General features: G+C 42.2%; 1 protein-coding gene across 1 annotated transcript in view; it reads left to right on the top strand.

Moving 5' to 3' along the window:
* Window positions 1-20,412, top strand: part of LOC144755742 (dehydrogenase/reductase SDR family member 1-like) — a 345,316-nt gene that overhangs the window by 205,657 nt on the left and 119,247 nt on the right. The window contains exon 5 of the mRNA XM_078644947.1: window positions 6,015-6,147. Within this exon, the coding sequence (XP_078501073.1) occupies window positions 6,015-6,147 (133 nt within the window). The remainder of the gene's footprint in view (window positions 1-6,014; window positions 6,148-20,412) is intronic.

Below are 20,412 nucleotides of genomic sequence, written 5' to 3'. Positions count from 1 at the left end.
GCAGACGGTCAGCTCCTTACATTTGATGACTAGTAGAGGAGACTGGACTCCCCCCGGGTCAATTCCTTCTCCACCTACAACTAGTGTTGGATTGCTGCCAGACATGGCACATGACCAAAAGCGTGCCAGTGACACACCCAGTGCTCCATGTTATACTACAAATGGGCCCCAGGTGACACATAATTACATGGATATACAAAGCCATACATGAACTCACAGCTGTATCACTTACCCCACTATATCACAAGTGGGAAGAGGAGTTTCAGAGGCCACTCCACGACAAGGAGTGGGAGCATGCCCTGGAGTTCCTGATGATGGTGACCCGCAATTCCCAGTTTAAAAACATACAATTCTTCCTACACCTTGCATACTATACGCCTGAGCGACTCATACGCTTTTATCGAAACTCACAGTTCTCTTGCCCCCGTGGCCAAGCCCATGGTGCGACATTCCTCCACATGTCGTGGAGCTGCTCTGTCATGCAACCCTATTGGGACACAACCAATAATACAGTGTGGGAGGTAATGAGGCTCACCGACATAACTACATGGGAAGCCTGCGTACTTGGTATAGTCCAACGTTGTAAACACTAAGGTCCAGGCATGATTTGCATCTTTAATGTGCACAGAATAGGCTATTCCATGTACAAGAACTTGAATAAAGAATACATTTTAAACTTCAAGAGTTTTTGATCGACTTCATTTGGGAAAACGACTGTACAGTTTTGAACTATTTATAATGTGGACCTGGCTAAATGAGATGTATAAAAACTAATATTTGATAAAAACTTGTATATGGCCTATATGAAGGGTGCATAGCTATTCTGTGCACATTAATTTTGAGAGACAAGGGAAATTGGCTGCTTTTTCGCTTTTTTGGGGGACAGAAGGGATTGTGTCTCAAGCTCCTATCACCTTCTTTTTGCTGCATACCACTTCCTGGGACGTTAGGACTTGTGCAGGCATTAATGCTTTGATCCCTATCTTTGTTTGCTCCACGATTTACATCTTTTGTTATGTTATGTTATGTTAGTATGTATTTGTAGAGCGCACGTTCACCCTGGGGTTTCTTGGCGCTGTGTACCGCTGGGGAACCCGTCCTGGCTTTCCCTGTGAAATGGTCCCTATTGGGCATCCACAAGGTGAAGCCAGGCATCCCCAGCAGCGAGGGGGCCGTTGTGGAGATTAAGTAAGCTATTGCCCAGAGTTGCAGCGCGGGATCCATGGTTAGAGAGGCACCGAGGCGAGATTTATCGAGCCCGCTGATATTGGTCCCGTACCATGCCGCGTCGGGAATTGAACCCTGGTCCCAGGCCGACCTCTGCTTCTGGGTCTGCCGCCTCTAACCGGTGAGCCACACTTCTCCTATCTTTGACCCTCATGTTAGCAAAATGTGGAAGCACAATGCACTGGCCAGCGCACACAGGGCCCCCAATAGCGGCCTGGAGAGGAGCGGTCAACAAATGGGGAGGGTCTCAAGAAGATGCACTTCGACACAAAGAGGTTCGAGGAATGCGCAAGCTTCGGATATCCACAGAGTGGGCAACGCTCCTCCAGTGCTTCAAACATATCTCCGAAAACACTGCTTCCCCCTCAATACCACCACGAGCATCCGAGACACTGAGTGGCACATCCATTCCCACAGTACCTCCCCTCACCGGTGCACAGACATAATATAGAGTTTTTTATTTCAAACTACAGAAATATTGAGCTGGAAATATCGAAGGGACAGAACATCGACATTAAGAATATCGGTCACCAGAATATCGACCTGAAGGTAAGAAATATCGTTTTTGTTAATATCAAAGTCAGTAATATCGTTTACAAAAATATAGTTATTAATAATATCAATGTTTATATCAGTGTTACGTATTTTAGTATGTATTTTATATGTATGTGTTCTATACTTTTTATTAAGTATTGTATTTTATTTTAATTATATGTATTACATTTTAAGAAGTTCGTTTTTTTTTTTAAGTACATTTTGCGTTTTAGTACCGTAGTGGGTTGTGGGTTTATAGGGGAATAGGGTGGGAAGTATTTTAATTATCGTAAATTAAATAATAATAATTTGTAATTAAATTTTGTGTTTTAGTCCCGTAAGGGTTTGTGGTTTGTAGGGGAATCGGGTGGGAAGTAATTTATTATAATAAAGAAATTATTCATTTTTTATTTTTTGGTATTAATAATTCATTTATTGTTAATTAATTATTATTTGGTAATTAATGTTTATTAATTGATTAATTGATGATAGTTGTGTTAATTTTTTTAAGGAGCAAGTTGTGGGTTTAGAAGGGAAGGGTGGGAAGTAAATGAATTATAATGAAGTAATTATTAATTATTCTTTATTGGTATTCATAATTAATATATTAATTAATTAATTATTTTTGATCAATTAATTGATTATTATATTAATTGTGTTAATTTATTTTAGGAACGGGTTGTGGATTAATAGGGGAATAGGGTGGGAAGTAATTTAATTTCAATAAAGTTATTATAATTTTATTTTCATTGGTATTGATAATTAATGTATTGCTAATTAATTGCTAATTACTTTTTATTAATTTATAATTATATTGTGTTAATTTATTTTAGGAGTGGGTTGTGGGTTTATATGGAAATAGGGTGGGAAATAATTTAATTTTATTAAAGTAATTATCAATTTTAATTTATTGGTATTCATAATTAATTAATTGTTGATTAATTATTCGTTGGTTATTTCATTTGTAAAATTATTTAATTGATAAGCATGTTCATTTTAACACTCTGCTATCCAACACTCTCTGAAGTGGGAATAGTAATTTGTACCCCTACGCTATCCAACACTTTCCCTACTGTTGCATTCTCTAGAGTTGGAATAGTAATGTTTACCCCTACGCTATCCAACACTTTCCCTACTGTTGAACTCTCTGGAGTTGGAATAGTAATGTTTACCCTTACGCTATGCAACACTTTCCCTACTGGTACACTCACTGGAGTGGAAATAGTAATTTATACCCCTACCCTATCCAACACTTTCCCTACTGTTGCACTTATTGGAGTGGGAATAGTAATTTTTACCCCTATGCTATCCAACACTTTAATTTAATTGCGGGTTTATATAGCGCTAGGAATCGACTCCCGGAGGAGTATCTCCACGCTTCGACCGCTGGGGAACCCGTCCTGGCTCACCCTGAGAGATGGTCCCTGATGGGTATCTCTAAGGTGCGACCAAGCATCCCTGGCGGTCTGGGGGGGCCGTTGTTAAGATGAGGCAAGCTGATGCCCAGAGTTGCCGAGTGTGGTTTCTGACTAGAGTAGGCACCGAGGCGAGAATTATCGAGTCCGCTGACCCTGGTCCACGACCCTGCCGCGTCGGGAATCGAACCCTGGTCCCGAGCCGTTCTCTGCTTACGGGTCTGCCACCTCTAACCAGTGAGCCACACTTCTCCTACTGTTGCACTCACTGGAATGGGAATAGTAGTTTTTACCCCTCCTCTGTCCAACACTTTCAATACTGTTGCACTCTCTGGTGTGGAAATAGTAATTTTAACCCCTTCGCTATCCAACACTTTCCCTACTGTTGCACTCTCTGAAGTGGGAATAGATAGTAATTTTTACTCGTACTCTATCCAACACTTTCCCTACTGTTGCACTCACTGGAGTGGGAAAAGTAATTTTTACCCCTACGCTATCCAACAGTTTCTCTATTGTTACACTCTCTGGAGTGGGAATAGTAATTTTATCCCCTCCGCTATCCAATATTTTCTCCACTGTTTTAGTTAATGTAGTGTATAATTAATTTTAAAAAAGATTTACAAAATTGTATATATGTATTTCTAATTTTTTTTAATGTGTTTTAATAATTTATAAGTTATAAAAATAATTATTTATAAATATTAAGTATATATATTATATATTATACGTATATATGTTTAATTTACTATTACCTTTTATGTATTAGTTATAATTTTAAACATATTAAAATGTTAACTGTTTTTTGTTAAATTATATGTATTATTAATTTTATTTTACATTATTTTATAAACATAAAAAATATATATTTGTAACAACGATATTTTTGACAACAATATTTCCCCCCCCCGATGTTTTTGTAATTACCATAATGTAGATAGGACTTCGATATTGTGGACATCGATAGTTCGGGTCCGATATTTTTGTCATCGATATTCCTGTAGTCAATATTTTGTCAGTGATTCCCCCTCACCAGAGCACTCCACGGAGCTTAACTGAGAGTTCGCTGCAGACGGCCTACTTTGAGACCCACTCAAAGCAAGCCTCATCTATGCTCGCATCCCCATAAACACGAGTACGTATAATATGCACCCACCCACCCACCTAACCACACCATCTCTACACCATAACCCCCTCAGTGTATCCCCAGTTCACAATTGATTGTACTTTCCCAATAAGCTCCCTCCTTACAATTCTCTCCCAATATATAAATCCATAGGCAGGTCTACCACGTGGAGATAGGCTCACGCACAAAGTAGAACATGCTTTATGTGATATAACCCAGTATCCATATGATATCTGATCATAATAATACTCTCCATCCACTAGTGATACTGAATATGTGAGTCTTAACAGCATGTAAATGTACATGTAATTACCTCAAGTGGCAATGATCAATCAAATAAAAAGGTTCTAAAAAAATAAAGCAGGCCTCGATGAGAAACATAACGGGACCCATAACTAGTCGAAAGTGCAAGGCACATTCCACTAGGACGGCCCCTGAGATATGAGCATACCCCCATATTTTAACCAATGATCTTCACTCGGGTGGGGTTGTCCATATGGTCAACGTTTCAAGGCACCCCAGTGGGGCATGTGAGGACGTAGCATCACTGATAAATAAAGCTATCTTCTGGATTAGACATACACCTCAATGTTACTCCCTAATTTGCTCTAATATTGCCACTCCCCTGAACAGGGACTCCAAGAGGCTGCTCATCGGCCCGATATTCCCACATGCTGTGGGAAACAGTTGCACAAATGCTGCCACAGGTCATGCAGGAGGCCCAAGCCATTCTCTCTCAAGCAGTTACAGATGGGAGAGATGCAGCGAAGTTCACTATAATCTGTGGCTTCTACACGACTGACTCAATTAGCTGAGCGGTTTCATCGATGTGGCACTCAGACGTCACGACTGTCTGAGAGCATCAGGCTTTTTGGAGGATATCCAGGCTTCCCTCATGGAAAAGCCCTTCGAAGGCACCGGTCTCATCAAAAACAAGGCAGGCACGTCTCCAGATACCAGCAATAGACCTGGTATTGTGAAACAAGGCTGGGATCTGCCTCAGGTGCTTGTTTTTGTGCTTCTGAGGCGAAATCTGTAATACGGCCCTTTGAGTGCAAGATAATCTGCAGTAAGCAGTCAACCATTCCTGTTGTTAGAGTTGCTGGCCCTTGGCCGATCAAGTGGTGAATGTTATTCCAGTTCAATTTTATGTTGCTGACACGATCTAAATCGCTGTACTTTTGAACGTAAATCTTTATACAAACAGAATTGTAAAAGTGGTATATTGCAGAAAAACACTGGGGAAGCAAATACCGCAAATATTCCCAATAAAATGTCATATAGTCTGCTGTGCAAAGAAAATCACTTCTCTAAGTTTGTTACTGCGTAAACTGGTGTGCAGAATTCTTTGCTTTCCTTCACAGTTTGCTGTAAAACCTCAGTAAATATATCTTTCATTTGTATGTTTTTGATATCTGGAGATTTTAACTCATACTAGTTTGTGTTCAGCCCTTACACTTCCCTTTTAATCTGTGTGTAGGAAAGAGGGCATAGTTGTCACTGCTCCAAGTAAAAACTGATCAGTGACCCGTATATACTTGACAAAAAGAAAGCTGTGAGAGCAAGTCATATGCAAAAATGGTTAGATGTCCTCCTTTTTTGTGTTTTCCTGAGAGTGCTGCTCTGTTTTCATTTTGTCCCATTGCTTTTTGTGTTCCTTCACCTTATCATTTCAGGCACATGGTCACAGGCTTTTCATTTTATTTCCCATCTAGGGGACACTACTTGTGCTCGGTGTATGCAGCTCGGATAATGGTGGAAGCTCGCAGAGGGCTGATTGTCATCGTCTCCTCCATTGGCGGACTTCGATATTTTTTCAACGTAGCTTATGGTGTTGGAAAAGCAGCAGTAAGTATAATTAGGGGTGAGCAGAACATCAAAAGAGAGACTGGCACACACACACTCTCTCTCTCTCTCTCTCTCTCTCTCCCCCCCTCCCTCCCTCCCTATCTTTCATTGCGTTTTGTTGCGAATGAGGGAGTGGTGATGCCGCGGGTAAGGCTGAGGCAGGGAAATATAAATGATAGGAAATTATGTTGAACTCAGGATGAATGACCTCTCAGAATCAAAAGTGGATTGAACATTACAGAACTGGTGTTGATTGTGTGACACAGGAGTGGGGTCAGTTAAATAGAAGCATTATTGAACCAAGAAACATGATTTCTATTAAGGTGAGACCATTGAGACTGAACCATGTGAAACAATTAATAATTTTCCAAGATAATCTTATATTTTGAAGCAGAGCTTGATGTCCTTGGCATATATGTGGTAACTAACTTTTTGATTGATACAAAAGGGCACCAAAGGATGTTGACAACATTGCTTCCTAGAGCACCCTTCCAGAGACAATGGTGGCAATGCAGAAGAAGAAGCCTTTTTAGGTCTCGCATAGGCAGCGCATGGGCTGCCTCTCTGAGGCATCAAGTAATCAGTATTATTGGTGAAACTCCACCTATTGACTTTCTATTTGTTTTGTTACTTGCCATTGGTTACATTTGGCATTGCTCTTCTTATCTCACTCATTGATTGGCTGGTGGTCCGATATGTCACTTCCGTTTTGCAGGAAGCAGCACCGACCAACTATAGTTTAGTTCCGCTGCTCATCGTTAACTATTCATTTAGGGACTACTTCCTTGTTTATTTTCCACAGCCGTTTACCACTTGTTGTTATTATCAGTGGTCCCTTTTCTGAGTTAAGCGCAGAAACAGCACTGAATTCCCAACAGTCTTGCTACAGCACGTACACTATGCATATGAAAAGTGTCGAGGTTGTGGAATTACGGCCACAGCTGCCGAATTTGGAAGACTGTGTTAATCACTTCATCTGCCGCCGCTAGTCACTGCTTGTTATTTTGTTCGTCCTGTGGCTGTGTTAAATTTGATCTGTTTGCTATATAATGAGGCCCCAGCCAACAAATGCTAGATCCCCACAATGCCCATCGACACCAAATCTCTGTCCAATGTCTAATCCTCACGTTGAACTTTCAAAAATGCCACTTCGTTACTACATGATCTTGAGAAGCCATGCATTTTAATTTACAGTTTCCGTTCAACCATCGTGTCATGTTGCTATTGCATGCCTCTTTCTTCCCGTTTTTTCACTTCGGCCATTAGAAAAGATACCCAGGCGATTACGCTGTTTGCTGTATATACAGTACACCCACATCATCGCTGTAAAAAGCGGAGAAAGAAAACGAATGCCCAGTAGTATGATGCACAATTGATGCCGACAAGGCTTTGGCGCGTTGTTATCAATTCAGGTTAGCTGCGCCTGCCTCCCTGTGATCAGAGGATGCAGTGGTATCGGCAAGCTGACTGATTCGCCTGCAATCCACCTGCAAAAGATGTGTCCTCACACAAGTCCTTTAGGTAAGCAGTAAATAGTCTGCGATCGGCAAAGAGTATGACTCCTTATCCCGAATCTTTAATCCCCGTCTAACCACCGTCCTTTATCTGGAGCTCAGCAGCGCCAGCCTTTTCCACTGCAAACTTCCAAGCTGGCTAGTCTACACACCCGCCATCTTGGTTAATAATGGTGGAGTTGTCTTTCTCCCTAAAGTACAATTTTTCACGGCTGTGACGGGTTCCTTAATTTACCCAACCCCAAAGCATTTGTTTTTACGTCATGGTAATTAACCTTTTGACACCCCTCGCTGGGTCAACGTTTATGTTCATACGGTCTCAACACTAGTTGCTTTAATAATCACAGCAACTGGTATGCAGTTTTTAAATACAATCCAAAAAAATTGCAGTCGCTCGTAAACTCTGGAGATGGTGTGAGATGAATCATATATGGGGCGCAGGTGATAATTTATATACTTGCATTAAACAGCATTTTCACAAGCCACAGACTCTTGTAGCTGGCATCTTAAAAGCCTCATTCCGTCTCGAGCACTGCCAGTCAGAATTAGTTCAGGGTCCTGACACACGGCACTTGTTTTTAATACTGTTCCACCTTACTTAAACCCCAACCCGTTTATGTAGCCACCTTTTCTCCAAGCCCACTTATCTCAACTTCATTCCTTTATCTGATTGCCCCATATTCTTCCCTCTTGCCATGCATTTTCCCTCAACCCGCTTCTGAAGCCAGCTCTTTAAATAACTTGCACCAACATTCTCGCTATACAAAAGCCAAAACTGTAAATTTTTTATTAAAGCATGCTTCATCCACTAATGTGTTATTCCATAACCCACCTAAAGTGTTTTACTCATCTATTGCCATCCCTTCTGTCATATATCTCGGTAATTCAGGCCTTAAGAGTCTGTTACCGCACCCAGTCACCATTACTACCACAGTATTTAAGACAGTCCAAGTTAAGGTGATCATATGCCCGCTACTTACACGGACCGCCTGTACATTCACTCCAATGTTCTTTGTCCGTTATTGATGTTTTTACGTGCCCAAGTCCATAATCTTAGTACTGTCGGGTCGCAAGCTAGCCAATCCCTCGTTTTAACATACTCTCGCAGACATGACGAAGAGGGAAGGAGCATAATATGTAAAGTGGCCTGCATTTGTCTACAAAAGTGACTATGAAGCTTTGCAGCAGCCCCTTGCCAGACTATATTCATATAAAATGAACCTAGATACATGAGGTTGTTCTGTCTAAGGCTTTTCTTATTCATCTATCATTTATTGAAGTTTTTTTACCGCAGAATGTCAGTTTGAAATGAGAGTGATTGTTTATCGTTATTAGTAGGCTAAACTCAGAATGCATTTTAAACTAATTTTCCCTTTGGCTTTTATTTATATGTTTTGAAAACCTGCAAGCCATGCGTAAACACACACTTTGTACTTCTAGTCCTTGCTTACCACAAGCACAGTAAAACTTCTCATATGCAACAACAAAGTGTGTGTTTACGCACCGCGTCCAGGTTTTCAAAACACAAATTAAAGGCATTGTCATTTACAAAGCCAATAGCTCAAACTCTAACAAATGCGAGACCTATTGCATTGCAAATGCTTGTTTGGGAATGTGGTTTATGAGAATGATCTTTGGTACTGGATATCTGTTTTTTAATTCTAGCATGTGAACGAGATTGTTGTGGTCTACCCTGTTACTGGACATACACAGGTTGAGATATCAGTGTTATGTCTAGCAGAATTTAGTTTCTCATGCATGTAAGAGAAGTGCACGTATCCAGGTCCCATGTAATCAGAGAAACCAGACTCAATAATTCCAAACCACCATGGGTTCCATCAATGAGAATTCAGAACTAGACATGCTCTGTAATGTATTCTACTATTAATGCTGATACCAACATCCAAGATGGAGATGTGAGAATATGTCTCTTGTAGCACGTTGCTCAATCATCATCTGGTATGACTTTTAATGTTGTTGTATGTGTCACTGATTTTATGTGTTGGACATTTTGGTTGCATGTGTCATTAGATTTAATTGTTCTACCTTTTAAAAATAATTTTGGCTGACAGCCGTCCACCTTCCCAAATATTAATACAGGCCCTTGCTGTTGCTTGCAGTATGAAGCATCCCACGTGGGCACTACAAGCGGTGACGATTTGGAAGTGAACTTTCAAAACCATTGCAAGAATAGGCACTTGTGCTCATGCAAGCATTAATACAGATTACATTCTTGGAATTCTATTTGGAATAGTTTTACAAGATGCATTTCAATATAGCCCTATTGCATGCACACTATTAGGTGGCCATCTTGGTGTAGGAAAGTAAGGCACAAAAAAGAACATTGGCTAAGAATAAAGGTCTACAGCCAAAGCTAGACCTAGAGGCTTTGCAGTGCTTGTTTTAAATTTTCTTAAGGTTTTCTGAGTTTCTGCCTGTAAACAGGATGCAGAGATCAGCTTGACTATATCCAGTCTTATCTTTTAGGTCGCAGCTATCCCAAAGCGACATGTTATATTCCATCTGTGGTCTTCAGCCTGCCCATAAGCTTACCATTTATTTGCTCCTTGGTCGTTCTCGTATCCTTCATTCCCATTTGCCCATGGCATGCATGGCTCATTCTTCTTTTGGTGTTCAATGCTGCCCTAGAGCATAGACTATGCAAAAGAAACAGTTGATGGACGGAATGCTGACAATGCAAACATTCACCCCCAGTCACAAGGATCTGGATAAATCCATCATTCCTTTGCTCACCATACCACCCCAGTTTGAACCCAGCCATATGCAAATCAGTCTTGACCCTGTTCCTTGTGGGAACATCCAGCCTGAACTGCCAAGCCAGGTCCTCCTTGGATCGGAAACAAGCATCCTGGGACCGGTTTCAGGGCATCAGCCTTCATCAGCCAGGCTAGCTTGAATCCAGTGATGTGGTGAGCACAAAAAAAGCATACAAGAATTGAAGTTCATTTACACTGATACTGCTGCTCAGTGCAATTATAAGATATTATTGGCCAGGATGGTTTCCTGTAGGTTACTGATGTAAGTAAGACCCTCCATATATAGGATCCTGGCTGCTTGCAGTCTTACTGCTGCGGTGAGGGGTTCCCGGATGCTGTTGGGTTAATTTTCATCTCTTTTGGTGATTAATCCTTTAGTTGTGGCGAACATAAGAAGAAGAAGAATCTGCTGAAAAACAGATTATCTAAGAAACGTAGGACGTGATTGCAACAGCCGGCCACCATTATACTTGTGGAGGACACTTATTCTGAACAGCAGCACGTGTCTTTGGCCCTCAGGATCAATAGGTGCCTTTTTTAGTGTCGAGGCTGCTAGCACATGCGTCTCGCTTGTGGGACACTCTTGTATCCAAAAGGGCTTGAAGCCCGCCCATTGCTTACTCATTTGTTGTCTTGCGTGGAACTCTACTTTACAGCCTCGTAATTCGTCAAGGCAGACCTAACATAATTTCCGCTCCTTTCTGTGTAGCAAGGACCAAGCACTGATTGATTCAATTTAATCAGTGCCCGCCCAATGCTCCCCCTGTTATTAAAGTGTTAATTTGTTCTTTTTAACTTCCAGTGCTGAAAAAACAGAAGACATGTGACTCGCGAAGACATGCCCAGCAGGACAAACAAAATTGCATAGCTTTATTCTCTAGAGTTAACTTTCTTTTATCTTGTCATGTCTTCTTTCCTCACTTTGCACTCATGTTTTTTGTTGTTGCTCTTGGGCAATGTTCTCAAAAGATGAGTATTATTTTATTGCAAAGCAACATTGTTTCTTTCTTATGTGTAATTTCGGAACTGATGCTTTAACACGTAATTGTGCATTACACCCTCATATATCCCCCTCCAATTAGCCCACTCCAATCCATGCACCTCACCCCACACCAATTCTCCCCACTCAAGCCAACCCCCCAAACCAGTCCAATCCAACCCACTCACCCCAATTCACCACACCACACTCCAATCCCCCAACCCACCCCAACCAGTTTGCCCCACCCCAGTCAAAAACAATCTGTCCCACTCCAATCCAAAACAATCCAATTCAAAATAGTCTGCCCTACTACAAAACAATCTTCCCCACTCAAATCCATAATAATCTGCTACATTCCAATCTGCCCCACTCCAATCCAAAACAGTGTGCCTCACTCCAATCTGCCCCACTCAAATCCAGAACTATATGCCCCACTACAATACACCACACTCCAATCCAAAACAATCTGCCCCACTTAACCAAAACAATCTGGCCCACTCCATCCGAAACAATCTGCCCCATTCCAATGTGTCCCACTCTAATCCAAAACAACTTGCTTCACTCTGTCAATTCTGTCTACCTGGGCATACCCCTTTTCCTTCTGAAACGTCTTCAGATGGTACAGAAGTATGCGGCCAGACTGATCTTGAATCAACACAGATGGCAACCGGCCACCCCTTTACTGATGAAACTCCACTGGCTCCCTGTGGTTCAGCGATGCACCTTTAAGACAGGTTGCATAATTTTTAAATCCCTTCACTGTAAGAGCCCAAAGTTTATCGACAAACTGATCTTCAAGCATGTCCCGTCTCGGAATTTGCGCTCTGCCCACCTGGGTCTCTTACAGATACCGTCATTTAAACGTAAACGTTCTGGTGGCTGCAGATTTGGAACACTGGCTCCTCATCTGTGGAACACTTTCCCCTTGGATATTCAGTCCTGCTCGGACCTACTGACATTCAGGAAAGCATTAAAAACCTGGCTCTACACACAAGCATGTCACTAAAATTTCTCGGTCAACCACATCCCCAGTCTTTGCCAGCACCAGGAAACCAACCGGTGTTAGCGCGCTTTACAAATCATTTATTAACATAACATAACTTCAATGTGCCCCACTCCAATCCAAAACAATATGTCCCATTCCAATCTTTCCCCTATTCCGGTAAGCCCAACTCGAGTCTGCCCCACTCTAATCCACCCCACTCCAATCCATCCTACTCCAATCTGCCCCACTCCTATCCAAAACAATCTGCCTGACTCCAATCTCCCCCACTTCAATCCAAAACAATCTAGCCCCACTCCAATCCACTCCACCTCACCCCAATCCAATCCACCCACTCCACCGCAGTCCAACCCAATCAAATCCTCTCCACTTTATTTCAGTCCACCACAATCCACCCTTCTCCTGTTCATAGGAATCTGCTCCACTCCAAACCAAAACAATCTGCCCCACTCCGATCCAAAACAATCTGCCCCACTCCAATATAGTCCAACTCACTCAAAAACAGTCCACCCACTCCATCCCAATTTACCCCACTCCAATCTGATCCCGCCCACCCCACACCAATCTAATCCACATACCAATACAGTCTACCCCAATCCAGCCAAATCCAATCCATCTCACCCCACTCCACCCCACTGCAATCCACCCCAATCCAGCCCAGTCCAATCTACCCTGCTCCAAATCTAACCACTTCCCCAGTCCAATCCACCCCAGTCCAACCCACCACAATCCACCCAACTCCTCTCCAATCCACCCCACACCAATCCAACCCACCCCACTCCAGTCCAATTCAACCCACCCCATTCCATTCAAACCCACCCCACACCAATCCAACCCAATCCACCCATCCCATCCCACTCCAGTCCAATCCACCCCACTCCATCCTAATCAACCGCACCCCAATCCACCCCCCCCACTCCAATCTTTCCCACTTCAATCCAAACCACCTTAATCCACCCCACTCCGGGCCAATCTAGTCCATCTTAATCCATCCCTCTACAGTACAATCCACCCCACTCCAAATTACCTTAATCCTCTTCACTTCAATCTAATCCACTCCACACCAATCCAATGCACCCCAATTCAATTCACCCCACTCCACTCCAATCTACCATAATCCAAACCACTGAGCTCCAGTCTACTTCAATCCAGTGCACTCCACTCCAATCCAATCCACCCTAACCCAATCCACCTCATCCCATTTCAATACATCCCCCTCCAATCAAATCCACCCCATCCGGTCCACCCACTCCAATCCACCACACTCCACTCAATCCACCCCACTTACCACAATCCAATCTATCCACTCTACTCCAATCCAATGTAACCCACTACCACAATCCACCCTAATCCACCCCACTCCGCTCTATGCCACTCCACTCTACAAAACTCTGTCACTGAACCACTTAACTCTACTCCCCTTTACTCATCTCCACTCTCTATACTCCACTCTTACAAATCTTCTTTACAACACTCTACTCCCCTACTCCACTCCACGTCGCTAACATTTAGCCATGCCGAACAGTAGCCACCCTGGTGTACAACATGACAAAAACACATTGCCAAAGACAATAGCTCTTGTATAGGTGAGACCTATTAGCTTTGCCAATGCTTGGTTGAATAGGGTCTTGCATCATTTTTTGACTCCCGTTCCCGATGCAGCATCATATTTGTAATGTTAAGTCTTAAAGGTTAAAAAAGAAGTCCTTATTACACTGTTTTGCCATATTGTGAATACGTAGCTTTAAGTAGTGACAGTGCAGCAGATGGTTCTTGTGAGGGATCCCTGTTATGGCTGCATGTCATGTCTGGAAAAGCCTCAACCCAGTAGACTCTTGTGCCAGATTGCTGAGAGACATTATATATCCACTTTCTAAAAGGTGATCAGAGTTGTCAAAGACCTTTGACGTAGTTGCCAGACAAAAACAGTTGCACATACTGTAGAGGTATTTAGTACTGGGCATAATCTTTTACAGTGCCCGCTCCTGTTCTGTGGCCAATTATGTGCCTTGGAAGAGACAGAAAGAGGGCCATGAAACATTACTAGTGGAATAATTTTGCAGTGCAACAGAAGCAGTACAGTACTACTAATTTTTGGTGAGCTCAGAGATGGAGATAGTTTGTGGTGCATGCTGGGTGAGACAGGACAATGATAATCTAATATTATGTGAAGGTAGGTAGGGGTGCCAGGAAGGGGTGCCAAGAGAAGTGGATGTGTAGGGGGAGAGTTGCAGTCATGTTGATACTTGGATATTTGGGCTTGATTGGGTGACCTTTGCGTCCAAACATATATGCAAATAGTCTGGGGATTATCAGGAAAAAGGGAAATCCAGGTAGAGTTCAGGGATGCCTTTGGATTAAAGGATGATGTAAAGCGTAAGGTTAGGTGGTGATAGAGAGAGATTGTACGAGAGGTTGAGATTTGCAAACATTTTGAAGGTGTCATCAAGACTTGGATGACCATGGTTCTTAGTAGGCGGTTGATTCACTTGGTTAAGGTAGACTGAAATGGGTGTGCCTGGCGAGTGTGATTAGGGTTTGTGTGGCAAACCTTTGAACAAAGGGGCGTGGAATCACTGAAGTACGCCAATTAAAAGACTGGTAAAATAATACAGTTTACTCAGAACAAAGTTCTTCATGAGGGCTTAAAAGTATGAGAAATCCTTTCTCATACTCATTACTGGGCACAGTACTACAGTGGCTGATAACATGTGTGGAAACTGGCTCTGGGTATGAAGGTCCTCTGCACAGCTTTGTGAAGCTGTGCCGCCCTGCCCTTGTAAGTTTTCTGGACAGTCTCACAATCCTGATAGTCACTACATAGTCTTTGGGGTTGTATTTCTAGCTCCCTGGTGCAAGGACTTCGTTCATTGCTCAAACACTAATAAGAAACTCATTTAGATTAAGACCCATACAACTCCTACTATAGAATACTGTGCAGGTGGTGGTTTCTCATGTGACTAAAATCTGTGTTTTTTTATAGCATCTGATCACCAATTTTTATCTAATATTTATAAGCATGGCAGCACTAAGGTCCCAATAAGACAAAAAATGTATAGTGATGAATGTGTCGTCTCGATTCATTGACATTTTAGCCTCCGCTGTAAGCATCCATATTAACATGGCAGCAACCGTAATATATCAAAACACAAAAACCCTGGAGACTATCCACAGTAGGGAACGAGAGGCTGTGGGGCCTTAAGGGTGAGCTGGCCTCCAGCCGCAAACTGCTACACACAGAAAAAGTCACCTGAGTGAAAGCCTTTGAGATTTTAATCTAGCACATTATGCACTACACTCATGTTATGTCAGCCTTTTCCTAAACATACACAAAAATGTGACAGGATGTCCTCCACACCACCAGGCGTAATGCTTCATCATAGTATTGCCCTCACTCTTCAAAAACCCGGTTTGATGAATAGCGAGCCTTCACCCTGAAGTCAGTGAGTAACTTCTAGGTACGGACCTGTAAAATAGAAATAAATAAAAAAACAATGTGGCACACCAGTATAACTGTTATACTGGTAGGGGTGTCAGTTGGATTACAAATACAGTGTGGATAATAGGGGAACTAGTACCCCATCGCCACTCAAACGGTCAACATTTCTGCCTGTGGGCTCAGAAGAGTCCTTGGAATTTGTCAGGGTGGGACACAGGATCCTCTTGTGGCATACAAACAATGTACATTCCACTGTTAAGTGGTCTGACGTTTGTAGCCACCATTTGTTCTTTGGATCCTAGGTACCTACAAGACATTACTATTACAATTATACTAATTGAACTTCTAGACTGAACATTTAGAACAATTGCCCTACTCCTAACGTACGAGGATCAAGCGCATGCATCACTTGAATGCGGTGTGGGTGTGACACTGCACTCCTGTATCACACATGCTGAGAGACCAACTCACATCCTCTTACCCTAATTTTGGGTCTTCTGGGCCTTCTTGATGATCGTGGGATCCATTGTGAAGCCAGTTTAAATATACATTTGAACCTTTATCCGATTGGTTGGCTGATTCTCCCCAATCATATTCAGCTGTATTGAGTGGAAATTGTACTTCTGCTTCTGAGTGTGGCTCAAACATAAACCACCATGTGTGCCCAATTATGTTTAGTGAGCGGCAGCTATCGTTATTACCAGCGACACCATCAGAATGTACGCGAGGCATCTGTTGCGCCATGCACCATACCCAGCACTTTCGTTGCCATTGAGCTATCAGCTGTGACTCGCCATCAGCTGCTTCCGTTCAGGGTCAGGGTCAGTGCAACGCAGCCTGCATGGAGAACAGGGGAGTGTACATGACTGTTTTGGGCGGCCCGAGAGAGCCAACCAAACAGTCACTGCACACAGGAGTGTCTACCACTCCTCCCCTGCATCTCTGCCCCGCCCCCTCATGCACTGCCGCAGGAGAAAAAAATAAAATGATAATAACATTCCGTTATTATCATTTTATTTTTTCCTTTCTTTGCTCTCCTGGCAGTGGTGCGATGCTCCTCTGCCTTAGCAGACGAGTCACCCCTGTTCAAATGAGGATATTACCGTATTACGAATCACGCTCAGGATATTCATTTGATCCAGGGAAACTACCTATGCTGCAACCAATGGTTAACTCTATAATGATATTGTCAGGTATAACATTTCTTGTTTTTAGCGTATGTACCCTTGTGGTTAGTCAGGTATTATCCATTCCTATGAAGATTAATCCTCAAGGATTGTACGGTATGAAACCCCAGGAGCCAACCTACGTACACATATGATTAGTTAGATGTTATCATCCACTAGGGGTCCCTACTAATGGTGGACCTCATTCCTATGAAGATTATTCACCAAGGCAGTAGGAACACAAACTTCAATGTTGTCTGTAGTATCATAGTTCTAGTAGTATAGAATGTCTACTCTATGGTTTAAACTTTTTCTATATACTGTGATCTACCAGCTGGGGGAAGTATAATCCCTCGCTCACAGTTGGAGCCCTGGTATCTCGTTGTTCAGGCCCACTTAACATGTTTTCAAATGGTACACCCATCTCTTTTCATGTCTAATAATTTTTGTAGCTATGTCTGGGACATTTGTTGCCACTTTTTCAAGGACCACTCAAGAAAGATCTCTATTGTTGCGATCAGCCTCCAGATTATGGCATGTCAGTTTAGTGTTGTTCTTTTTGCATCAAATAGTACTACGGTGTTCATCTATACCCACTCTAATTTTTCTGGTTGTCATGCCGACGGATAATAGGCTACATAAGCAAGTGATCAGGTATGTTACATTCTCACTGTTACATTTTGGGATCCATGGTTTTCCTGTCTTGATGTCCACTTCCCTCGTTGATATTGTAAAGCGACATGCCACGAAACCTAAATGTTGAGAAAGTGGCACAATGTGAGAAGGATTTAAACCTGCCTAACAACATGATGAACGTAAGCAAACTCATGGATCACTACAAAGCATCAATGGTGAATATAATCAACTCCGTCATGCCACTAAGACTGAAAAGAATTCCAGAGAAAGATAAAAATCCCTGGTTTAATGGGACACTAAATGAAGAAAGGCGGAGGATGAGACTAGCAAAAAGAAAATGGAGACAGCATCCATCATCCCCCAGCTAAAAACTCTCAGGAAAACTAGAAACGACTACAACAAAAGTATTTTCAGATCCGAAAAGGAATTCTTTACATTTTCAACTGGATAATGCTAAAAACAGACCACGGAAACTCTTCGAGATGTTAACACAACCATCCAATAAATTGGCCAAATCTGTTCAGGAATCTATAAAAACCCAACTGAGCTAGAAAGGGAACTCAGTATGGCAGCAGACAACCTCTCTAGCCCATTGTTATCACAGAATGATGTTACCATGCACACCGCACAAGCTATTACGAAAAATAAAGCACAATGGATAGCCTTCAAGTTATATGATCAGAATACCTTTGCCAAAACTCTCTCGACTATAAAACCAAATAACCATTACAATGATCCCCTCCTCTCAAAATGCTTGAAAAGAATCAACCACATTGTTGTCCTCATATGGACAACAATATTCAATGCCTCGCTGTCTCAAGGCGCCTTACCAGTCAGCCTAAAAACAGTCCTCTCCATCATTAAAAAAACCTACAGCGGACCCGGCAGACCTAAATGATTTTTGTCCAGTGACCAATATTCCATTACAAGCCAAACTACTTGAAAAATGCGTGCAACAATAACTGAGCCATCACATTACTAAATTCAGTCTGTTGGACGACTGCCAATCTGGATTCAGACCAGGCCACAGTACGGAAACATTAATCCTTCATATAATGGATCATGCACTACAGGCACTGGATCACAATGAAACATGTCTACTAGATCTTCTTGACCTGTCTTCTGCTTTTGAAACAGTAAATCATGAAAAATGACTAGCCCGTCTTGAAGACAGAATGGCATTATCCAGAAATGTGCTTAAATGGTTTAAATCCATCCTACAGAACAGAACGCAAAGATTCATGGTCAAGCAGGCGCTGTCCAAGCCATCCCCAAATTTGATTAGAGTTCTACAAGGCTCAACATTATCTCCATCACTATTCAACCTATATGTTGAACCCCTTACAGAAATTCTCCAGCACGCCAACATCTCCTATCACATGTATGCAGAGGGCACTCAGATTAACATCAAGAATCTCTTTACTGGAGGAAATCAAGACAATGAATAATGCCTTAAAGTTGTCATTACATTGGTTAATTAGCAATCATCTTAAACTAAATGAGCAAAAAACTGAATTCCTATTAACCCCCCCAAAAAGCTCCTCAGATGTGAAGAAGTGGACCAAACTGATCACGGCGCTAAATTGCACCTCTGTCCTAGTTGACTCAACCAAATCACTAGGAATCACGCTCGATAAGAACCTAGACATACAAGCCCACTTCAAATTAATGGCGAAAAGTGCCCGTTTTCACCTGAACTACCTTAGAAGATTGAAACCACTCATTACTACATCAGACCTCAAATTGGCAGTTCAGTCCTTAGTCATTTTAAGGATTGAATATGGCTGTACAACATTTACAGGACTACCTAAGATCTCCACAGCACCACTAGAAGCCTGTCTCAATGCGGCCGCAAGACTCATTACAGGTTCAACATAATACGACCACATTTTCCCACACTTGAAGGCGTTTAACTGGCTACCATATGAAGCCAGAAATCAGCTTAAACTGGCATGCATTACCCACAAAGCGCTCCACTCCAAAACACCAATGTACTTAGCCCAGAAAATTGAGTTATCCTGTGGAGGTAGATCATCCCGGAGTGAAAGAGACCTGATGCTGAAACCTCCCATCTTTCAGAAGAAGAAAACGTATGACAGAGCATTCTCCGGAGCTGCCCCAAGAATCTGGAACTCACTCCCTCCAAATATTAGAAGAATTCCAAACACGTCAACCTTCAAGAAGGAAGCAAAGATCTTCCTAATAAGCAAATTCCTACCCTAAACAACTGCTGCTCATCATCTGCACCGTGGTCAGTTGCGAGGTCCTGCCTAGTCCTTCTCAGGTATGGATGTATCCTACTCAAGAAGGGTCACAGAGACACCATAACAGTCCTCACCATTGATCAAGGAGTTAGTGCCAATTAAATCTGGTATAGGGGTTTGCCTCAACAGAACAATAGCGTATTTAAGGGTAAACTTTCCAGATTGTTACGAACGCACTTAGGCTGTACATTACTACACTTAATGGGTTCTACTGTTATTGTCGTAACCAGGTACGAAAGGTACGCATCGGAACTATGTGTTTACTACTACTGCTATATCTGTTGTATTTTAAACGATTTACGACCTGTACCTGTAAAGCGCTCTGATACCCATGGGTCATGTTCGCGCTATATAAAACTCAAAATAAATAAATAAATAATTCCCACAGGGGAAATGACCAACAGAGGGTTAATTACCAACAAAGTACAGGTCATTGTTAAAAAACACTGAAGAATACTAAATTGTGGAGCAAAACAATGATCCCTTC

Source organism: Lissotriton helveticus, chromosome 5_1, assembly GCF_964261635.1.
Source record: "Lissotriton helveticus chromosome 5_1, aLisHel1.1, whole genome shotgun sequence".
Taxonomy (NCBI): domain Eukaryota; kingdom Metazoa; phylum Chordata; class Amphibia; order Caudata; family Salamandridae; genus Lissotriton; species Lissotriton helveticus.
Note: the sequence above shows the minus strand (reverse complement) of the source record. Positions and strands in the feature narration are given on the sequence as shown.